The 20,348-nt window shown below is 33.0% G+C and overlaps 1 protein-coding gene across 2 annotated transcripts in view; it reads right to left on the bottom strand.

Annotated features, from left to right (window-relative positions):
• Positions 1-1,960: 1,960 nt before the first annotated feature.
• LOC106060768 (putative sodium-coupled neutral amino acid transporter 11) overlaps positions 1,961-20,348 on the bottom strand; it is a 44,568-nt gene continuing 26,180 nt past the window's right edge. For both annotated transcript variants that reach the window (XM_056031766.1, XM_056031770.1), the window contains exons 3-13: positions 13,877-13,951; positions 8,814-8,872; positions 8,208-8,283; positions 7,567-7,635; positions 6,994-7,106; positions 6,660-6,739; positions 6,012-6,082; positions 5,072-5,233; positions 4,763-4,875; positions 4,442-4,579; positions 1,961-4,046 (exon numbers count right to left, since the gene is read on the bottom strand). In XM_056031766.1, coding sequence (XP_055887741.1) covers positions 3,738-4,046; positions 4,442-4,579; positions 4,763-4,875; positions 5,072-5,233; positions 6,012-6,082; positions 6,660-6,739; positions 6,994-7,106; positions 7,567-7,635; positions 8,208-8,283; positions 8,814-8,872; positions 13,877-13,951 — 1,265 coding nt within the window. In that variant the 3' untranslated portion in view covers positions 1,961-3,737. The remainder of the gene's footprint in view (positions 4,047-4,441; positions 4,580-4,762; positions 4,876-5,071; positions 5,234-6,011; positions 6,083-6,659; positions 6,740-6,993; positions 7,107-7,566; positions 7,636-8,207; positions 8,284-8,813; positions 8,873-13,876; positions 13,952-20,348) is intronic.

Here is a 20,348-nt window from a genome sequence, read left to right as displayed (position 1 = left end):
CGAGGCCTGAAACATATTTCATAATAGACCTGTATTTGGACACTGTTTGTTTGTTTTTTTGTAGTCTCCCTTGTTCTATTGTTCAGTATGTTCACGTGTTCACGGTTTACTCTGAAGTGTCTCAGTAGTGTGTATTCACTGTGTATTAGTCTCTGCTGGTTGTTCTCTATTTGTTTCACGTTAATAAAAATGGAGTGTAACTTTTAAACATCAGTATTGTTAGTGTATTGTGGTAATATAACACTTAGAACCTTTATAAAAGAGGATTTTTTTAACTTAATGTTTAGATTTGATGACTTAACTCAAATGCAAGTTAAAAAAAAGAATGATAATCTAGATTTATTTTGATAAATGTATATTTATTCATAATTTTGAAAATGTAACAACATACAAATATGTATCTGACACAACAGTAACTGCAACCTACAATAGCCACACTCTTAAAACATAGAGAGACAGATGGCCAGCAAAATACAGTTTATCTCAAAACATTAAATGTAGAGATACCATGTTAAGATTCACATTTTTAAAATAATATGTATGCACTGAGTATGAGTTTGAAAATATTTGTAAACACTAAAAATTCTAATGTAACAGTATAGAAATCATTAGAAATGGGAATTTTTATCCCTTTGAACATAAAAGTTTGAAAAACCTTGAGGGGCTAATGTGTCATATTGAACCAAAATTTGATAACCACCTGACATCTCATTTAGCTTCTTTGTGTGTATGTGTGTGTGTGTGTAAACAAAACAAAAAAAGAGGAGGGGGGTTGAATAAATAAATAATAAGAATATATAAATTTCAATTGCATTTCTTAATTTTTCTTCTCTGACCTCTCTCTCCAAGGGGCACTTACACAGGCCCTACCTTCAGAGGTGGTGCAACACAACTATTTGGAAGATCACACATGCAGAAATTACTTGCAAAACTTTTATAACAAATTTGAAAACAAAAATCAGACTGCTTGATTTTTTTAGACAGACACATTTTCATAATTCTAGGAGTCATCTAAAAAAAACAGTTAACATAAATTCATCTTACCCAGACTATAATTTATGCTTCATTGAAATTTGGTTCTGCTTATGACAATCTACTAAGTTTTGTTTTGCTGTTGTTTTTAAAAAGCATGTTGACAAAATTTGTATACAAACATGTTAAAAGTAATAGGCCAGCATGGAATAATTACACATTTGCCTAACATAAAAAGACTCAATCATTTTACACTTTATTCTCGATGTTCACTTAAGCAATGTGCTGTTAAGTAGAACAGAAACATTGAGACCATTTATCTTCCAGTTTGTTTTCTGTCATGCATCATTCTGTTTACCAACTTAGCATATTTGTCCAAGTTTAAAAGAATCTGGTTTAAAGTAATTAAAGAAAAAACATACATTAATATGGAGAAATGTGTGGATATTATTAAAAAATTACTGCTCTTTGGTACTTTTCAATATGTATATAATTTGACTGTTTGTTAGTTGTTTTTTTAAAGCTACCTTATTTGTTTTCTAAAAAAGTAAATATTTTTCTAATAATCTCATTGTTGCTAAAGTTTTCAAAGCTTCATGAAACAAATAAACAGTTACACAAGGGATGAGAAGGATTGGTCTAAGGCTCAATAAGTAGTTTATAAAGCTAAAAAAAAAAGTGTCAAGTTTATAAAAGAATATTGTAGAAATTTCCAGGTCTTTGATAGGGCTATTTGAAAATATAGAAGAAATGAGTTGCAGCAGTGGAGTCAATGTTCAGTTATTTCAGCAAAGTTTTGTGTTCAGATAAATGACTCTGTCTGTTGGCTTAAAACTAATTAAAGTTCAAGATATCATTTATAGACTTACTCCAGTGTTTTCTTTTGTTTCAAACCTATACAACATTCAAGTGAGGAACACATAAGCCTCTCATTGTGACATCTCACTTAATATGCCTGTCACTGTTTTTCAATTCATTCACACAACCTAAGGCTATTCCAAATTGTTTAAAAGTTACACCAAATCATTTTGATTGTAATGATATAAACAAAATTTCATTGTAATTAAAGCAATGACAACAATAATTATTTATTTGTTATGGAATATACTGAAATATCACATTGAACAATTCACTTGGTATAAAACATCACATTGATATTAAATGGCATAATTACAAATTAGAATCACATTAAAAATAGATACTAATGTAAAATATGATTAGAGCACTGTAAACAGTTAAAAAAAAACAAAAGCACCTTAAGCCCATTTGAAAAAAAAAAAATTTCATTTAATCCCATAGTCTAGATTATGTAGTCAAACTAAGGATAACCACCAGAATCTAAAACCACCTAAAATATTACAAGCTTAAAACCCCAAGAGGATAAACAAAAATTGTATGAGTTTTGAAGCCTGGACATTGTTCAGGATATCACTTAAATGGTGCTGGGCACAAAACACTATGGTATACAGATTGCCACATACTGGTCAACCCTATTTTACCTGTCTCACTTACCAAGGAATTCATGTTAATTTAAATTTTTTTAAAAAGAGAATGTAGCTTGTAATAAAAAGTACTATTTAAAAAGAAGTCATCCTAGGGTAATACAAATAGAAAGATTTATACTTTGTTCTATGAGATCATAGGGACTGATTCAATTCAGGGTCTGTTGGCCTAGTTTTTATCATGATATTCAACAAAGAAATTTAAATCAGATCTCTACATTGTAAATGAGGCTCTTTTTTAGATATGTTTAACACAGTATGAAACTAGCTGGTAAAGGTTACTACTTAATGTGGTGCTATTTCTATAGACAACAGTTAAAGAAAGGCAAATAAATTCACTGACCCCAAACCCTCACTCTTTCTTACCAACAAAAACTTTCATTTTGTATTTCAACAAATAGCTATATCATTTGTATGCAATTTCTTGAGGATTAGCTGATCAAAACAAATTAACATTGTAAGGGAAGAAACAAATCAGCAGAAACAAAAATTATGTCTCAGCTATGTCATAGTCTTCAAAGAGTGGAATTGTAAGAGTATCTATGTTCAATATATATATATATATATCTACATTTCTATATACATTTTTACCATATATTATGCAAGAAAGTTTGAGTTAACATTGTACTCAGTGTAGTCTAAGATGTCATCTGACAATGTTGTAATGTTCATTTGAAGTATTTGAATAGATCATCTGTTTAATTGTCAATATTAAATTCTTATCTCATAAATTTATAGTCATAAAATCCATTTTGTAATTTAAAAAAAAGGAAGGGAATGGATAAATGCAATTTTTTTTCTCTGACACTGTAAACTATGCTGCAATATTTTTAAATGCAATCAAGGTTTTATTTTTCCAACTAAGAACATAAATAATAATTCACATTCATTTTCAATTTTTGGTTTGTTGACATCAAATAAAAACTTCTAAAAACTAAAAATTCTAAATATATGATTACTGTTTATGTGAAGATAAGCCTACGTTTGATAGAACATTCAGCTTTATCTAATACAGAGACTTTGATTGGGGATTTCAAACAGCATTCTTTATTTCTTTGGCTTTAAAACTAAGCTGTATCTTGGCACCACTCAAAAGTTTAGGTTCAAAAAATTTAACTATCACAAAAAATGTCATTATAAAAACAACGTTCTTAAAATATTGTTGGACTGTTAAGTAGTTTTAAATATACACTATTAGCCATTGAGATACATCTGCTGTAAAATGTGGAAAAAAAAACAACAGAAGAACATTATATTTGAACCTTAAAAGAAAGTATTCAGTAGAGATCGTTTTCCAACTCTGGATTCATCCTCTTTGAGAGGGGTAAACACAGTAGTAATATCTGTTGTGTTGATAGCCATACAATACTTGGGTTCCTTGCCATGGCTACAGCTGATACCTTCAGCCATGTTGATGACTGCCATGATAAATCCACACACTGCAACCAGAATGCCAAAAGCCATCAAAAGTATGGCGGGAATGTTCTTTTTGGAAAAAATAGCATCTTGTCTTAGCCTCATTACAGAAGCTGCTGGAATAATGAATGCAAGTGGAGCCGCTGCTAAGATGCCCTGTAAGAGAAAAAAATGAAACTAGAAAATTTCTCACTGTAACTTTAGAGATCTGAAAAATCAATCTCACCTTCATACTTTTGCTAACATAACATATTTATATGTAAGAAAAAACTTTTTTTTCTTTTTTTCAAAAATATTCAAGAACAAAGCTTGTAAAGGTAATATTCAATATGAATTTTCATGTGCTAACACCATCAATGAGCAAGGTTTTTAAAACAAGTTTTATTCCCTCAATCTAATCTTTAGGAAAAGTCTAGAAAATAATCACAGAAATGGATAGAATCCAAAAAAACTGTTAGGGAAATTTATCAAAGAATTAAAGATACTGTATGAAAATCTTGCATACTCTACTAAATAAATATTGTTTTTAAAGGGTTAGGGTTAGGGCTTACATTAAGTTCCAAAACTGTTCCAAGGCAGTCAGTGGCCATTGAGATAGCTCCTGTGAGAACCACAATAACAACTGTAACTGTCACATGTCTCCACAATGGAGACTCAGGTGTAGAGGGAAATATAGCTGTTTCTACAACCTGGGTACAAACACAATACAAGATAACTAGCTTTATTGTAATGAGTTTTTAGACAAAGATATACATTATAATTATATAAACACCCAGCCATTAAAAGAGCAACATAGAGAACAAATGAACCTAATGATAAGGATGCTAGTGTGATAGATGAGAAGAAAATCAAAAGTAATACTCAAAACAAACCTCTCTGGTGACAAAACATTCAACTGGATATGTCAACATTATGGTTATAGCAAAGAAAATTCTAGAAATGTTCATTAGTATGTCATCTCGACAATAGTTTTCAAGCAAGTCGCCTGTCAAAAAGAAACAAACAGTAGACATTAGTGACAAATGACATGATATAAATGTTTAATTTTTAACAAATGACTTGATACAATTATTTCATTTTGACAAATAGAAAGATATTTATATTTTATTTTTACTTAAGGTCATGCTGTAACAATACTTAATGTAATGTTATTTTTATATCTTCTTTATAACTTATATTACCTTCAGTTAAACCAGTAAATGAAGCATAGCCTGTGATGCCAAGTATAAGCAACATCACCATAGCAAAGAGAACACTTAAGTGTGTTACAAAACCCCAGCGTTTCTTTGTTGGATTTTCAAGAGATGAATGAATCAAAAATGTATTATGATGACACATGTATGCTGAGAAAGAAATGTATAAAATACAAATGGAATCACATATTTAAGAATCATATAAATTATTCTATGAAATAGAATAAGTAGTACAAAAAAAAGTAGAGTATAAATTGTCTTAAAATTAGGTTATATATTGGTAATCAGATGTGCTTTTTACAAAGCTTATAGCAACTCACTCTATCTGTCCGTCTGTGTGATAAAAATTTTATACACATTATTCTTCCCAAACCCAATCTTGGATTAAGCTGAAATTTTGCACCAATTATTTCTTTTACCTGACAAAAGAAGAATCAATTAATATAAAAAAAATAACCAATTAGTTAATTAACAATTGGTAATTAATTATTTTGCTTTGTATCTTGAACAAGGGAAAGAAATCATACTTGACAGATGTGGTGATATAAGTTGAATTAGTCCCCTTGAGAAAACTTGAGCCCTGAGTGAACATTTTTCTTATGCATTTAAAAAACAATCATGTAAACATTTACAGAAATACCCCTTCTTCCCTCCCCCTTTTACAAGTGGTCCAGACAAGTGATAGGGTCATAGTGCATTTAGAGAGCTAATAGCTAAACAAAAACAATTGGTAAAAATATATCCTTTACACAGATTTATATGTCGAGATCAATAAGAAACAAAATTATAAGACTGGTCTAAACTGATTGATAAAATTACCCTTAATATAAGCTTTGTATTTTTATGTTTTTATTTTCTTTTATTATTTATTTTTTTATTTTTTTTGCATCAAAACCAAAACATTTTTTTTTGGCTTTGCTTATCTTACCAAAAGCCATAATGCCAACAGCTTGTGATACATTGTAATTGGCAAATTGCCAAGCATCAGATGTTGGAGAGCTGCCAATTTTAAATCAGAAGAGAATCATGAATTAACAAGGTCATTTTTAAAAGTGTGGTTAATTATACACAGTATATATATGTATGAGTTAATTACCTATTACCCTAATGTAACCTCATTATAGTACCTGTATTATTGTACAACAAAAAGAATATAACACACAAGTTTCTAAAGAAAATAATTTATTAAATAAATACAATAAATTAATATAACTTTGTGTAGGCCAGTTACTCGCTTAAAATAATGCCACACTCCCCAGAGCCAGCAAGTTTAATCACTGAGAGTTTATGTCATACTGAAAGAGTTAACAACTTACTTTTTATTTTTTTAATTATTTTTATAATGTGTTATTTTCTTCTTCTTTGTAAAATCCTACCAGGCACTAATTATGACTTCAGGGGCGTAGCTAGGAATTCGCAATCATTTTGGGGCCCTGCATTTTGCATATATATATATTTGCATAATATTTAATGTAAAAAACACTCATTTGGGGTCCCCCCCCCTCAAGTGGGGGCCCAGGGGAATTTTTCAATTCTCCCCCCTCCCCCACCCTAGCTACGCCACTGTATGACTTACAGTGTTCCAATGAATGTACTCAGTCTGATAATAACAGCAACCATAATGAAAATTATCAGCAAAATTGACAAAAATGCCCACTGTAAAAAAAAGAAATAAATAGTAGATAGTATCTTAATATATCTTGAAGAAATTGTATAACTAAAAATATATTTAAGATCATTTTTATTCACAATCATTTAATGTATGTATATTAATCATTTTTAGAACAAAAAATAATGTTTTGAAAGCTCAATTTGAAGTCCATGTTAACATAATAATATTATGGACTTAAAATTATAGATAATGCACTAAGAGATTTTTACTTGAGCTTAATTGTGACTTCAAAGCTCACCTTTCCAAGCTTGGCAATATTTTTGTACAAAGAAAGAGGCAATGTGACTATCAGTGTAACAACAGTTATAATAAACTGTCGGTTGCCAAGCACTGAGTGTAGTATGGTAGGATCTGTGGTTTGGTGGAACAAAATGTATATCAAAGTAGAAATGGCACAATTATAGAACAAATTGGCATTCAAGTTGTGAACAATATAACCTATGAAATATAGGTTTTATTTTCTTTCAAATAGATGTTAATGGCATCAATTAAATTGAAGATTTTAACAATTACCTCCTCAAATCATAACATTTTCTCAATGAAGATATTTTGAATATCCTGGTGTTATCTTTAAAGATAAAGTGAATGTATAGTATTTTGTGTGGATATACTAGCTGAACTGAAATTTACATATTTTTTTATATCTAATGCAGGGAAAATTTTATAGGCAAAAAAAAGTGAATGCATTAGTGAATATTTTATTATCAACCTTCAGAATGAATGAAAGATGCTAAAATATTTGACAACATCTGAATTAAGAAAGATCATTTTAAAATAACTTGACTTGTAGAATAGTACATTAATGACTTACTTTCACCTCCAATCCAGGCAATAAACTTTGTAATGGTATCACCAATGACAACATTGTAACTGACCATAGCTGCAGATGATAATGACATTTTAAGCACCAGAAACTTCCAAATGCTCTAAAAATGTTTGAGTTAATTTTATTTCAGTCTATCCTTTAGAATGAGTGGCACTAAATGAAGACTGATTAGGTATAAGTTTAGTAAGCTGGTTTTTGTTTTTGGAAATTATAGTCTTGTACTTCAATCACAAACTCTAAACCTAAATCTTCTCCTAACCCTGCCCTCTTTTTCTTTTTAAAGTTTAACTGAACAGATAGTGGCAAAAAGATAGAAACAGACAGCTAGAAATAGACAGTTAGTAACAAACAGAACAGAATTTATCTAGAAATAAAACAAAAATAATTCTTGCACATTTTTTTAATAATAAGTTAAAACTGGTAGATCTATTTGGGCTTATGCAATGACCATATATTTACAAGAACCAACATTTTGTGGTGTGACAATGACAACAGACTAACTGGAGATGTGTGTGTGGGGGGGGGGGGGGGTATTTCTTTTAAATTTGTCATTTCTTTATTTAACAGCATGTATTAAAATGGTTAAATTTTAATTCATTTTTGAACTTTGAGTTTGAGTAACTTACCAATAAATGGATAAAGAAATTGTAAAACAGTCAAAATGTAAAAACCAGTTCGTCCAAAAGCCACCAACACCATGTCCTAAAATAGATACATCACAAGAACCAAGTGCAATTGAAGTTAAAAGTTTGCTTCATTAAATAATAATAACAAGGATGATAATAATAAACAAAATATGTTTCAATCTCTGGCAAGAAATATTTAACATTTCAACTATTTTAATGAAAATGTTTTTGAATTAAATCAACAGGAAAGAAAGCTGAAATGTTCAGCTGCATTCATTAAACAGCTGCATTCATTAAACAGATGCATTCATTAAACAGCTGCATTCATTAAACAGCTGCATTCATTAAACAGCTGCATTCATTAAACAGCTGCATTCATTAAACAGATGCATTCATTAAACAGCTGCATTCATTAAACAGCTGCATTCATTAAACAGATGCATTCATTAAACAGATGCATTCATTAAACAGCTGCATTCATTAAACAGATGCATTCATTAAACAGCTGTATTCATTAAACAGATGCATTCATTAAACAGCTGCATTCATTAAACAGATGCATTCATTAAACAGCTGGAACATTTTTGAAAGCAACTATTTTCTTACCTGATAAGTGTCTGTATTTGAGAGGCGGCCAGCTTCAATTAAAACTAATATAGAATAATCTACAAGGATAGGAAAAATATTTAAATATAAGAAAGAGGGTTTTTTTAACAATAAACACTATATATAAAGATACAGTTAAATACAGGCTTGCAAAGAAGTGTTATATAAATTAATTAATATTTTCAACTATATGTATGGCCTATTTCCCCCCCCCCCCTTTTTTTTTTTTTGCACACAAACACACACATGCTTAAACAAATGAGTTGAAATACTTTGAAGGTTTCTCAAGAAATCAAACTTCAATTATGATGGAAAATGAGCTTGGGTCCTTGCATTGAAAACCTAAAGTACATATTAAAAATATCATTTTGAGATTTTGATTAAATATTTAACTTTTTTATTTGACCTAGGAGTTGCTCCTAGGTTCATTATGTATTAGACAATGTTTACACTTTAAATAAAAGTAGCATTTTGTTTTTTTCATTCCTCACAGCAGCCTAACATCTTAAAATGATGTACCCATGGCCTTGGTGAAGTCCACCCAACTCTAATGGGTACCTAACTTTTGTTGGGGAAAGTAAAGGCGGTTGGTCATTGTGCTTGCCACATGACACCCTGCTTGTTAACTGTTGGCCAAAGAACAGACGACTTTAACACCATCTGCCCTATAGACGGCATGGTCTGAAAGGGAACGTATCTACAACCAGCCTGCCTGTCCCACCTTCTTATTCCATTACAAATAGGTCATTTGCTGCTCTAAATACAGGTTTAAGAGTGCATCAATGCATACCCAGCATTCCCTTCAGTCCATGTACGGAGGCTTCCAGATGAAACTTGTGCAGTTACCTTTAATGTCCTAGCTTATACATTGTTTCAAGTCTAACGCACAGTAGTTTAATGGCTCAGAACGTAAGCATTTCAATTCTTCAGTGAGCTTTACAAAGGCTTCCCAGAAACCCTCCAATTACCAGCTCAAAAGTCAATTCAAATTTAATTTACTGGCATAGAAAAAAAAACTTGCCAGTAATGAAGTGATGAAGAGCTCTGACAAAATCAAACGTTGAGACCCGAAGGAGACATTCAAAGAAAGAGACAAACAACAGGAAAACACCTTCAATTGACTTTTCAGCAACGGTTTCATCATGTAGGCCTACTAGTTGTGGCCAAGTAAGTAAGTCAGGCTGGGTTTACAGAGCCATAATAGTCCAACGGGAGAACATTTCACTTCCCATGTCCCATTTTTTTCAATTGTCATTCACTATTTTTAGAACTTACTTAATATGAGGAAAGGAAAATGCATACAGTCGAATTAAGAAAAACAATAGGACCTGTCCACTGGGCCGGATTTTAGTATGTGGAGGGCCCGGGGCAGGAGTTTTGTGGAGGCCCCTACAATTTTTTGAAAGCCTTAATAAATATCCATTTAAATGCGTAAAAATGCGAAAACCATGTGCATGAAATGAATCTGTTGCATCACAAGAAGAGAGATGTGTGTGTAATACACGAAAATGTTTAAGGGTTGAGTTTTCAAATTTTTTTTGTAGCTTATGTTACGTGACAATTAATAATGCGTTTGTGTAACTGTTTGTGTAACTGTTTGTGTAACTGTTTGTCTTCTGCGATGGAATTGTCTAAGGAAGACGCAATGGAAAGAATTAGGATGACCTAGCTATTAGTTTTTAAATCTTTTAATAAATAATGGAGACAAAACCAAGCAGCTCAGGGCCTAAGTGACCAATGTACAAGCAATTCGACGACTAAGTGACCAATGTAAAAGTAGCTCCACGACAAAGTGACCATTGCAATGTAAAAGTAGGCCTATTTCAAATTTGGGAATAAATATTTTTACAAGCTTTTTCTAAACAATGATTTTTAATCGAAAGGATGCTTGGAAGCGAAATGTCCATACTAGTGTATTTAAATAAAATGACCACTCAAGGTCACATGGTACATTTTTAAAAAAATAGGACTCTTTACTACAGTTACCGCTATTTGAAAGGAAAAAAAAAAAACAAGAAAATATTTTTAAAAATAAGTTCTTAACAAACAAAGCTTATATTAAGAATAGTTGTACCAATTCGTTCAATCAGTCATGTAATTAAATTTGCAATAGATCTAGACTAACAATAAAAAAGCATTTATACAAATAAAAAAAATGTGAGGGGACGACCTCAATTCGAAATCATGGCTCCAGCATTTACTATAGGCTTCTCAAGCCAACACGGCAACTACTCTGCTAGTGGAGAGCCAGTGAACATGGAAGATTGTAGAGTTATCTATAGATTCTATAGTTTCGTCCTATTTTTCTCATGTAGTGTTCACTAAGACTCAAACGACGACCTATAAAGCTAATTCATCTTATACCACCACTTCAGAAAAGGACAATTTCTTTCCCTTGTTCGAGATACCAAACAAAATAATTAATTACCAATAGTTAATTAACTAATATTGATTCTTGTGTTATCAGGTAAAAGAAATAATTGTGCGAAAATGCCAGCTTGATCCGAGATTGGGTGTGTGAGAAATAGACAAAAGTTTTACCAGACAGACAGACATAGGCCTATAGACTGACTGACTGAGTTTATATAAGCTTTTTAAAAAGTTTAGAAGCTTAATTTAAAGAATGACATGTGTAAATTTGTCAATCTGCATGAAGCACACAAGGTTCCCATTAGCTGAAGTTTATTTTTTATTGACCAATCCCAAATAGTTACATGAAATAGAAAACGTAATTAAAATTCAACTCAAAGATAGTCACGTGTTCAGAGATTCAAAATGAGAACTAAGAAACGACTTGAACAAGAATCACGTGACAAGTTTCCTTTACATTTGCATTCTCACGTTTCTTCACTAGTATTGGGAGGGGGGGCGCTGGGGGATTTTTAAAAGAGAACAAATACGAAAAGGGGGGCGGTGGGTTGCCACCCATGCCATGAATTCTCCGCCAATAAATTAAGTTGCCCAAAACTGACCAATATCGCATTCATTTCATGCATGGTTTTTTTTTAACTCACCAAATAAAGTTGAATAAAGTTGTGGTGTCATCAAATTGAAATGAACTATTCGTACAAGCGTAAAGAAATGTTTATGACTACATAAGGGCGCTAACTCGTATTTTATTATACGAGTTTATAATTTGTGAAACGCTCGTGACTTCACAATGACTCCCTACTTCTTGTGACCGAACAAATCTTCGAGACACTGGGCTGAGCTGCCACTGAATGCTCCCAAGACAAGAGAAACTTGTAAGAAGACTAGACACTATTTGAATGAGAGAACTGCCACTGAATGCTCCCAAGACAAGAGAAACATGTAAGAAGACTAGACACTATTTGAATTAGAGAACTCTTGAACTACTTTAGTTAGACGTGTCCATACCGCTCCTCACTTGGAAATGAGCTCAAAACAAAATGAATTAACTACCAGGTCTACATCAATACGTTGGCGTGGCTTCTTAGGCGACAGTAAGAATACGTGTGAATCAAACTATGGACCAAACATGTGATCTAGATCTATGAGACCATCTGTCATATCTATTTGATCGCCAACTTCCAAATCTAGATCTATTTCCTTATCCTTAGCCTCACTACAGCTTAACTTAGTCAAATTAAGTCCACAGCTAAAGCGCTAACAACAACAAAAAAATGTCTTAAAGAATAAAAGACTTAATGCATGGCAGAATGGGAAACATCATTTCTTTCGCATAGACATGTGTACATCCTACAATTACATGAAGAGACAGAAGAGTGTACACAGCAGAATGGGACACCACATCATTTCTTTCGTATAGACATGTGTACATCCTACAATTACATGAAGAGACAGAAGAGTGTACACAGCAGAATGGGACACCACATCATTTCTTTCGTATAGACATGTGTACATCCTACAATTACACCAAGAGACAGAAGAGTGTACATAGCAAATTTCAGCGCCCTATGCAACCGACTATAGAAGGAATTTTTTAAAGAAAATGTTTTATTCAGAAGAGCAGGATAAAAAAAAATAACACCGATAGCGCCCCAAGCGCATGGCGCCCAGTCAATCGCCAGTACTACTGGTGCCCTGAGAAGGTCCTGCACGGAATAATGGCTGTATTGTTTCACCCCACAGTAGGCCACTACATTTTGATTTGTGTAGCTAACCAATGAACACAGAAATACCGGAAGTTGTAATACATGATCCACTCTATAAATCAATCTCGAATTGTTGCTAGTTATGCCTAGAGGATCCTAAATTGCATAGTTACCAAATATGCGGTTATATTATTTTTTTCCCCATTTTTGTCTTTTTTTTAGGCTCCTTGCACTACAATTTAAATTGCGGTAAATAACCTTTCTAAAGCTCTATCTCGCTGTAAAACGACTGTTTAATTGAACAATGGAACAATAGTACGCCCACATGTACTGCTTACAATAGTATATATGTAGAGACGGCTGCGTCAGCAAATGTAAGAAGAAATGTTTACTAGCTGTTTCTAATACTTGAAAGAGGTTTATAAAAAATGCATATCGATAGGGATTTACTTTTATATCAGTTTCTGAATATATGGGGCATTTTCATACGCACGACCACTTGCAAGCTCAATTTGTCCTACATTTAGATACAATTACATTATTGCTATGCAGACCTTGTCCTGTGGTCAGTTTGTATTTAGTTTGTGAGGCCACGTCCAGCCGTTCAATACGATTGCAATGATACCTACTTCCACTTTCAGATAATGTCACTAAAAAATAACTTTGATTTCAAGTATTGCTATTGTAAGTGTAAAATACATTTCTGTTCAGGTCATTTAACTTATCGCTTCAAATTAAATTTATTTACTCAAAATATAATTTTATTAAGTGCATGTATTTTTTTCGAATGACACACACACACATACACACATATAGGCATATATATATATATATATATATATATATATATAGAGAGAGAGAGAGATAAAACCGTTTGACCAATCTTGATAAAACTTGGCATAACTATATGTTATTCGAAAATCTCATTAAAATTTTATTTCTTTCATTTCTCTAATACATTGAAATGCAACAGAAGTCAAGACTTACCTGTAACAAAAGCAACCAAAATGATTAAAATCAGTCCCAAACCAAAGCCAGCTTGTTTGAGAGCAAAAGGCATTCCTGAAACAAAGAGAGAGAGAGAAAACTAAGAGGAGGCAACAGAGAAACAAAGGCAATGAAGAGTGAAATATGAGAAGGAAATCTGCAGCACGTTTGTAGAGCAGTCTCTTGCTAGCTGGGCATTCAAGGTAATAATTGAAATAATTATCAAATACAAAGAAGCAGTATTCCACGTGACTAAATATTTTGAACGCAAACAAAATGTCTAATTATACATCACAAAACAAGACATTTAAAACAAAACGCTACAACAAATTTAACATCAACAACTGAACAATTTCAATCAGGACATGTACCAATAGAAGTGACAAGATAATGAGTCGAATAATACAATGTTGTATGTACAAAACATGTTTAATGTTTAACAAAACCATTAGCCTATAAATAGAATTAGAAAATATTAGATCAGAGTGTGGATGTGCCGTAGATTGTTGCATATATATATATATATATCTTGAAAGCGTTATGCTGCGAAGACTGTTTCCTAGAAGATAAAATATTTGTTTTTCCCATACAAATGACGGACCAAAGAAGTGTGCATATAAGTGTCGAGGAAGTACAACAAAGGTCAGGGGTCAAAGTGGTGTATGTATGTGCATTAGGGTAATAATTGTGGAAGATGTTCCTTGCACTGACATCGTTGACTTGTGCTAGTAATATTCTAAATACAATCAAATCTCATAAATGTGTCATCTTGAAATGCATTTGATTCACTAAAGAACAAAAGAAACAACTAACAGTGTGCACGTTTGAGGTGTGTGTATGAGTGTGTGTGTGCATATAGCAAATGTTTGTGTGGTATCTGCCCGTATCGTGTTGTACATCTTTCAAGTTTCTCTTGACTTCTTTTGTCATTCGCCATTATGCGTGTACGTGTAGTCTGAACACTAAAACATTGTATCGAAGCTTACTTACAAATAATAACAGACAAAAAAAATGCTAGTAACTCTATAAGCCTATCAGCGAACTCTCCTGGAGCTTTTTAATTATTAAGTGCACATGAAAGCCCTAAGTGAGAGACGCGGGCTCAATAACAGACCGGACAGTTCATTCTGCTACACTCACTGCTTTTTAAAGTAAAGAACACTAACTAACAATTCTATAGGTGAAAACCATCTGTCGGCCAAGTCTAATTATAGATCTCGATAGGTTCATTTGTGTTGAACAATTGTGTTTATCATTTCTGTAGTATCAATGTACAATATGAGTTTACAACTGGGTGTAATTCTTCAGACCGTACGTACTAAATGGTTTGTCAACAAATTACCATTATATCTCTGAAATATACTGCAATACTGTACAATACTGGATACTTTTCTGTAAATAGTTTTTTTAATCAATGTATATTTCTCAAAAATCCTACAAAAAAAAATGTTTTTGTCAACTGTCTTGATTAAAAATATACCTACCCAATGTTCTGACTAACGACTTAACGTGCCTCTTTAAACGAAGTACCCCATTTCAACTACCCCTAACCTTTGACCTATTCCAACTAATGTACTTTTAAAAAACAATATAGGCCTACACTGACAACAAACATAGCTTTTAAGTTTTATTTATAACAACTTTGGTTTACATGGCTTATTATAGATGAAGAAGTGTGAAACTATTTAAGCTATTTGAAGTAAACTTAATGGACTATTAATAGACAGGCGACATACTAAAATGATTTATTAAATAAACCAGTGTTTCCCAAACTTTTTCCTTAATGGAACACTTCGCGCAGTCTGAGAATTGAACGGAATCTTTTTGCTTATTTTTTTTAGAGAAATTAATTAAAGTCGTGGCCTACTAGTTAATTATTCCAGTAGTTTGTGGAACACTTATTCAGGCCTCGCGGAACATTGGGGTTCCAAGGAACACAGTTTGGGAAACACTGAAATAGACCAATATTATATTTGATTCATTTCAATGGTAATAAACTTGCTTCACTTTGATCTAAAAGTCGTTGTAGTTTTGGTTCAAGTCTGCTAGATCTAAATGTTGTAGTTTTGGTTCAAGTCTGCTAGATCTAAAAGTCGTTGTAGTTTTGGTTCAAGTCTGCTAGATCTAAAAGTCGTTGTAGTTTTGGTTCAAGTCTGCTAGATCTAAATGTTGTAGTTTTGTATCAAGTCTGCTAGATCTAAATGTTGTAGTTTTGTATCAAGTCTGCTAGATCTAAATGTTGTAGTTTTGTATCAAGTCTGCTAGATCTAAATGTTGTAGTTTTGTATCAAGTCTGCTAGATCTAAAAGTCGTTGTAGTTTTGTATCAAGTCTGCTAGATCTAAAAGTCGTTGTAGTTTTGTATCAAGTCTGCTAGATCTAAAAGTCGTTGTAGTTTTGTATCAAGTCTGCTAGATCTAAATGTTGTAGTTTTGTATCAAGTCTGCTAGATCTAAATGTTGTAGTTTTGTATCAAGTCTGCTAGATCTAAAAGTCGTTGTAGTTTTGTATCAAGTCTGCTAGATCTAAATGTTGTAGTTTTGTATCAAGTCTGCTAGATCTAAATGTTGTAGTTTTGTATCAAGTCTGCTAGATCTAAAAGTCGTTGTAGTTTTGGTTCAAGTCTGCTAGATCTAAAAGTCGTTGTAGTTATGGTTGAAGTCTGCTAGATCTAAATGTTGTAGTTTTGTATCAAGTCTGCTAGATCTAAATGTTGTAGTTTTGTATTAAGTCTGCTAGATCTAAATGTTGTAGTTTTGTATCAAGTCTGCTAGATCTAAAAGTCGTTGTAGTTTTGTATCAAGTCTGCTAGATCTAAAAGTCGTTGCAGTTTTGTATCAAGTCTGCTAGATCTAAAAGTCGTTGTAGTTTTGTATCAAGTCTGCTAGATCTAAAAGTCGTTGTAGTTTTGTATCAAGTCTGCTAGATCTAAATGTTGTAGTTTTGTATCAAGTCTGCTAGATCTAAATGTTGTAGTTTTGTATCAAGTCTGCTAGATCTAAATGTTGTAGTTTTGTATCAAGTCTGCTAGATCTAAATGTTGTAGTTTTGTATCAAGTCTGCTAGATCTAAATGTTGTAGTTTTGTATCAAGTCTGCTAGATCTAAATGTACACGTTGTAGTTTTGTATCAAGTCTGCTAGATCTAAAAGTCGTTGTAGTTTTGTATCAAGTCTGCTAGATCTAAATGTTGTAGTTTTGTATCAAGTCTGCTAGATCTAAATGTTGTAGTTTTGTATCAAGTCTGCTAGATCTAAAAGTCGTTGCAGTTTTGTATCAAGTCTGCTAGATCTAAATGTTGTAGTTTTGTATCAAGTCTGCTAGATCTAAATGTTGTAGTTTTGTATCAAGTCTGCTAGATCTAAAAGTCGTTGCAGTTTTGTATCAAGTCTGCTAGATCTAAAAGTCGTTGTAATTTTGGTTCAAGTCTGCTATCGCCGAGGCGAGCTACGATCAATCTTTTCAAGCGTTGAGCTGACGCCTGTCACTGACTGCTAGATCAATCAGCGGCTAATAGCTGGTAGAAAAAGCTTGGCCATGTATTTATCTATTTCAGTTTGTAAACTAAAAGATCGGGTCAATGACGAATGGGCAAAGGTTCTATTCTCTACAGGGCTGACCTATCACATTAAGAGTGCCCAATCGCCTGCATTTTGTTTCCACACAGACAGTCCTAGTAGAGCAATGCAATGACGTGTGTAACTAAAGACCTACGAGTCATTATGGAGAGAAGAGCCTATATTATATTGCTTCCTGGAGAATTTGCGGGGGGGGGGGGGGCAAATTGTATAGGCCTAATGACATAAAAATAAAATAATCAATGTAAACAAAAATATGTTTAGAAGATGGAATCCGGCATAATTGGGCTTTCACAAAATTATACATTCGAAACAGTATCTAGGGTTTGAAAGAAATCCCTATTGATAATAATTGATGATAAGATAATAATCAAGCTGTCGACAGTGATTTTAATTTCAACTAAGACAGCCAAGAAGTGTTCCATTGTCTACAGCAGCAACTACGTCCAGGCGCAATGAGGCGAGTTCTGCCCTCACGTATTGATTTGTTGGGTCCTTCCTTCACTCTCTCTCTCTAGCAACCATCACACACACACACAGAGTGTCATGAGATTTAGTTTAAAACAAGTTTCTAAATTGAAATAATATTTTAATTTGTGTTTTGTAATTTGTTGTAATGCCAATTTGACGAAGTGACTTGCTTTTCTGACGAAGTACCAGATGTAAACAGAAAACAAATCAAGGCGTTGAAGTAACAGTTGAAGTTTTGTCAAAATAGAAAAGTTTAGTCTTTAAAGTAATTCAAAGGCTAAAAAGAAATTAGTTTCTATATAAAGAGAGCAAGTCGAGACTGATACATAAAGTGTGTCTCTAAGAGAGCAAGTCGAGACTGATAAATTAAGTGTATCTCTAAGAGAGCAAGTCGAGACTGATACATAAAGTGTGTCTCTAAGAGAGCAAGTCGAGACTGATACATAAAGTGTGTCTCTCAGAGAGCAAGTCGAGACTGATACATAAAGTGTGTCTCTCAGAGAGCAAGTCGAGACTGATACATAAAGTGTGTCTCTAAGAGAGCAAGTCGAGACTGATACATAAAGTGTGTCTCTAAGAGAGCATGTCGAGACTGATACATAAAGTGTGTCTCTAAGAGAGCATGTCGAGACTGATACATAAAGTGTGTCTCTAAGAGAGCAAGTCGAGACTGATACATAAAGTGTGTCTCTAAGAGAGCATGTCGAGACTGATACATAAAGTGTGTCTCTAAGAGAGCAAGTCGAGACTGATACATAAAGTGTGTCTCTAAGAGAGCAAGTCGAGACTGATACATAAAGTGTGTCTCTAAGAGAGCAAGTCGAGACTGATACATAAAGTGTGTCTCTAAGAGAGCAAGTCGAGACTGATACATAAAGTGTGTCTCTAAGAGAGCAAGTCGAGACTGATACATAAAGTGTGTCTCTAAGAGAGCAAGTCGAGACTGATACATAAAGTGTGTCTCTAAGAGAGCAAGTCGAGACTGATACATAAAGTGTGTCTCTAAGAGAGCATGTCGAGACTGATACATAAAGTGTGTCTCTAAGAGAGCAAGTCGAGACTGATACATAAAGTGTGTCTCTAAGAGAGCAAGTCGAGACTGATACATAAAGTGTGTCTCTAAGAGAGCATGTCGAGACTGATACATAAAGTGTGTCTCTCAGAGAGCAAGTCGAGACTGATAAATTAAGTGTATCTCTAGATAGATTTCATCTCTAGAACATTGACCCCGAGTCTTTTGGTTCCATCTCTAATAACAGTCTACAGTGTGAGGAGCTCTCCAGCGAACGCGTTTTGACAGCTCTGTTCATTTAGGCTCACAACCAAGTTTATGTGGTCTCTAAGCACTCAGAGGACAGTGTCCAAGCCAATTTTCAACCAGATAATTAAGTAAAGCTTCGTGTTTCGTGTCACATATTTAGCCTGTACTTCATTAAATTAGACGTCACAAAAATCTTATTAGGATGTACAGCTGTTGTAACTTGTTTTGACACAAAGTATTTTAAAACTGGTGTTTCTCTAAGGCTAAAGTTTTCACTCTAACAACCGGTATCACTAAATGAACAACTGGTGGATATTTCTGTATATTAAATGATCTACTGTCAAAATTTTATAAGTTTCAACAAACTGGACAGAAACTGTAGCACTCAACTAATGTTTGAATGTGTGGTGCTCATCTGTTTAGGACAAAAGTTACCATTATAAGTCTATATATCTACCTTATCTTATTAATGACAGACGTTCTTTCAAGAGATTACAATTACTTCTTACGCGTATCCATGTGTCAATCGAATCGTACATGGTAATTTGAGACTTGAACTGGGCTAAGTCGTTAATTTTCCAGGCGGTTTCCGGCAACCCATTCCATGTTCTAAAGGCACTAGGGAAGAAGGAGCACTTGTACGGATTTGTCTTGGTAAATGAAATAAGACATATGACTTTATCTTTCTCGGTGTTTTATTAGTTGTCGTTTTGTATTTGTAAATTATGGTTTATTGTTTTATGTATTATAATTATTACTATTGACTTTTAAGTTTTCTGTCCAGAAGTGTCTCTAAATTTAGTGATTTTACTAATGGCTTTACTCTAGTCAAATTCATCTGTTATAAATATCACGGCTCTTTTTTGGCGTCAGTTTAGTATCTTTATGTTTTCTTGAGTTGATGATTCTCTAACAGAGGATGCATAGTCTATTAATTTAGTTGTATGTTCCTATTCGATAAACATTTACTTCAATAAATTCTAATGGCTTCATGCCTTGTTTGATTTTTTTAATTCATTTCATCGATATTAGCATTCAACTATAACTTTCAATTTATTAAAACACCTAGATCTAGGTATTTTAAGTTTTCAGTCTGTCTGACAGGTTAACTATGACTATAATATAAAGGACTAGCGAGGTACATGCAGCGCACGTGCATTGATA

The sequence above is a fragment of the Biomphalaria glabrata genome, chromosome 1, assembly GCF_947242115.1.
Source record: "Biomphalaria glabrata chromosome 1, xgBioGlab47.1, whole genome shotgun sequence".
Taxonomy (NCBI): Eukaryota; Metazoa; Mollusca; class Gastropoda; family Planorbidae; genus Biomphalaria; species Biomphalaria glabrata.
This window is presented reverse-complemented; position numbering and strand designations above follow the sequence as displayed.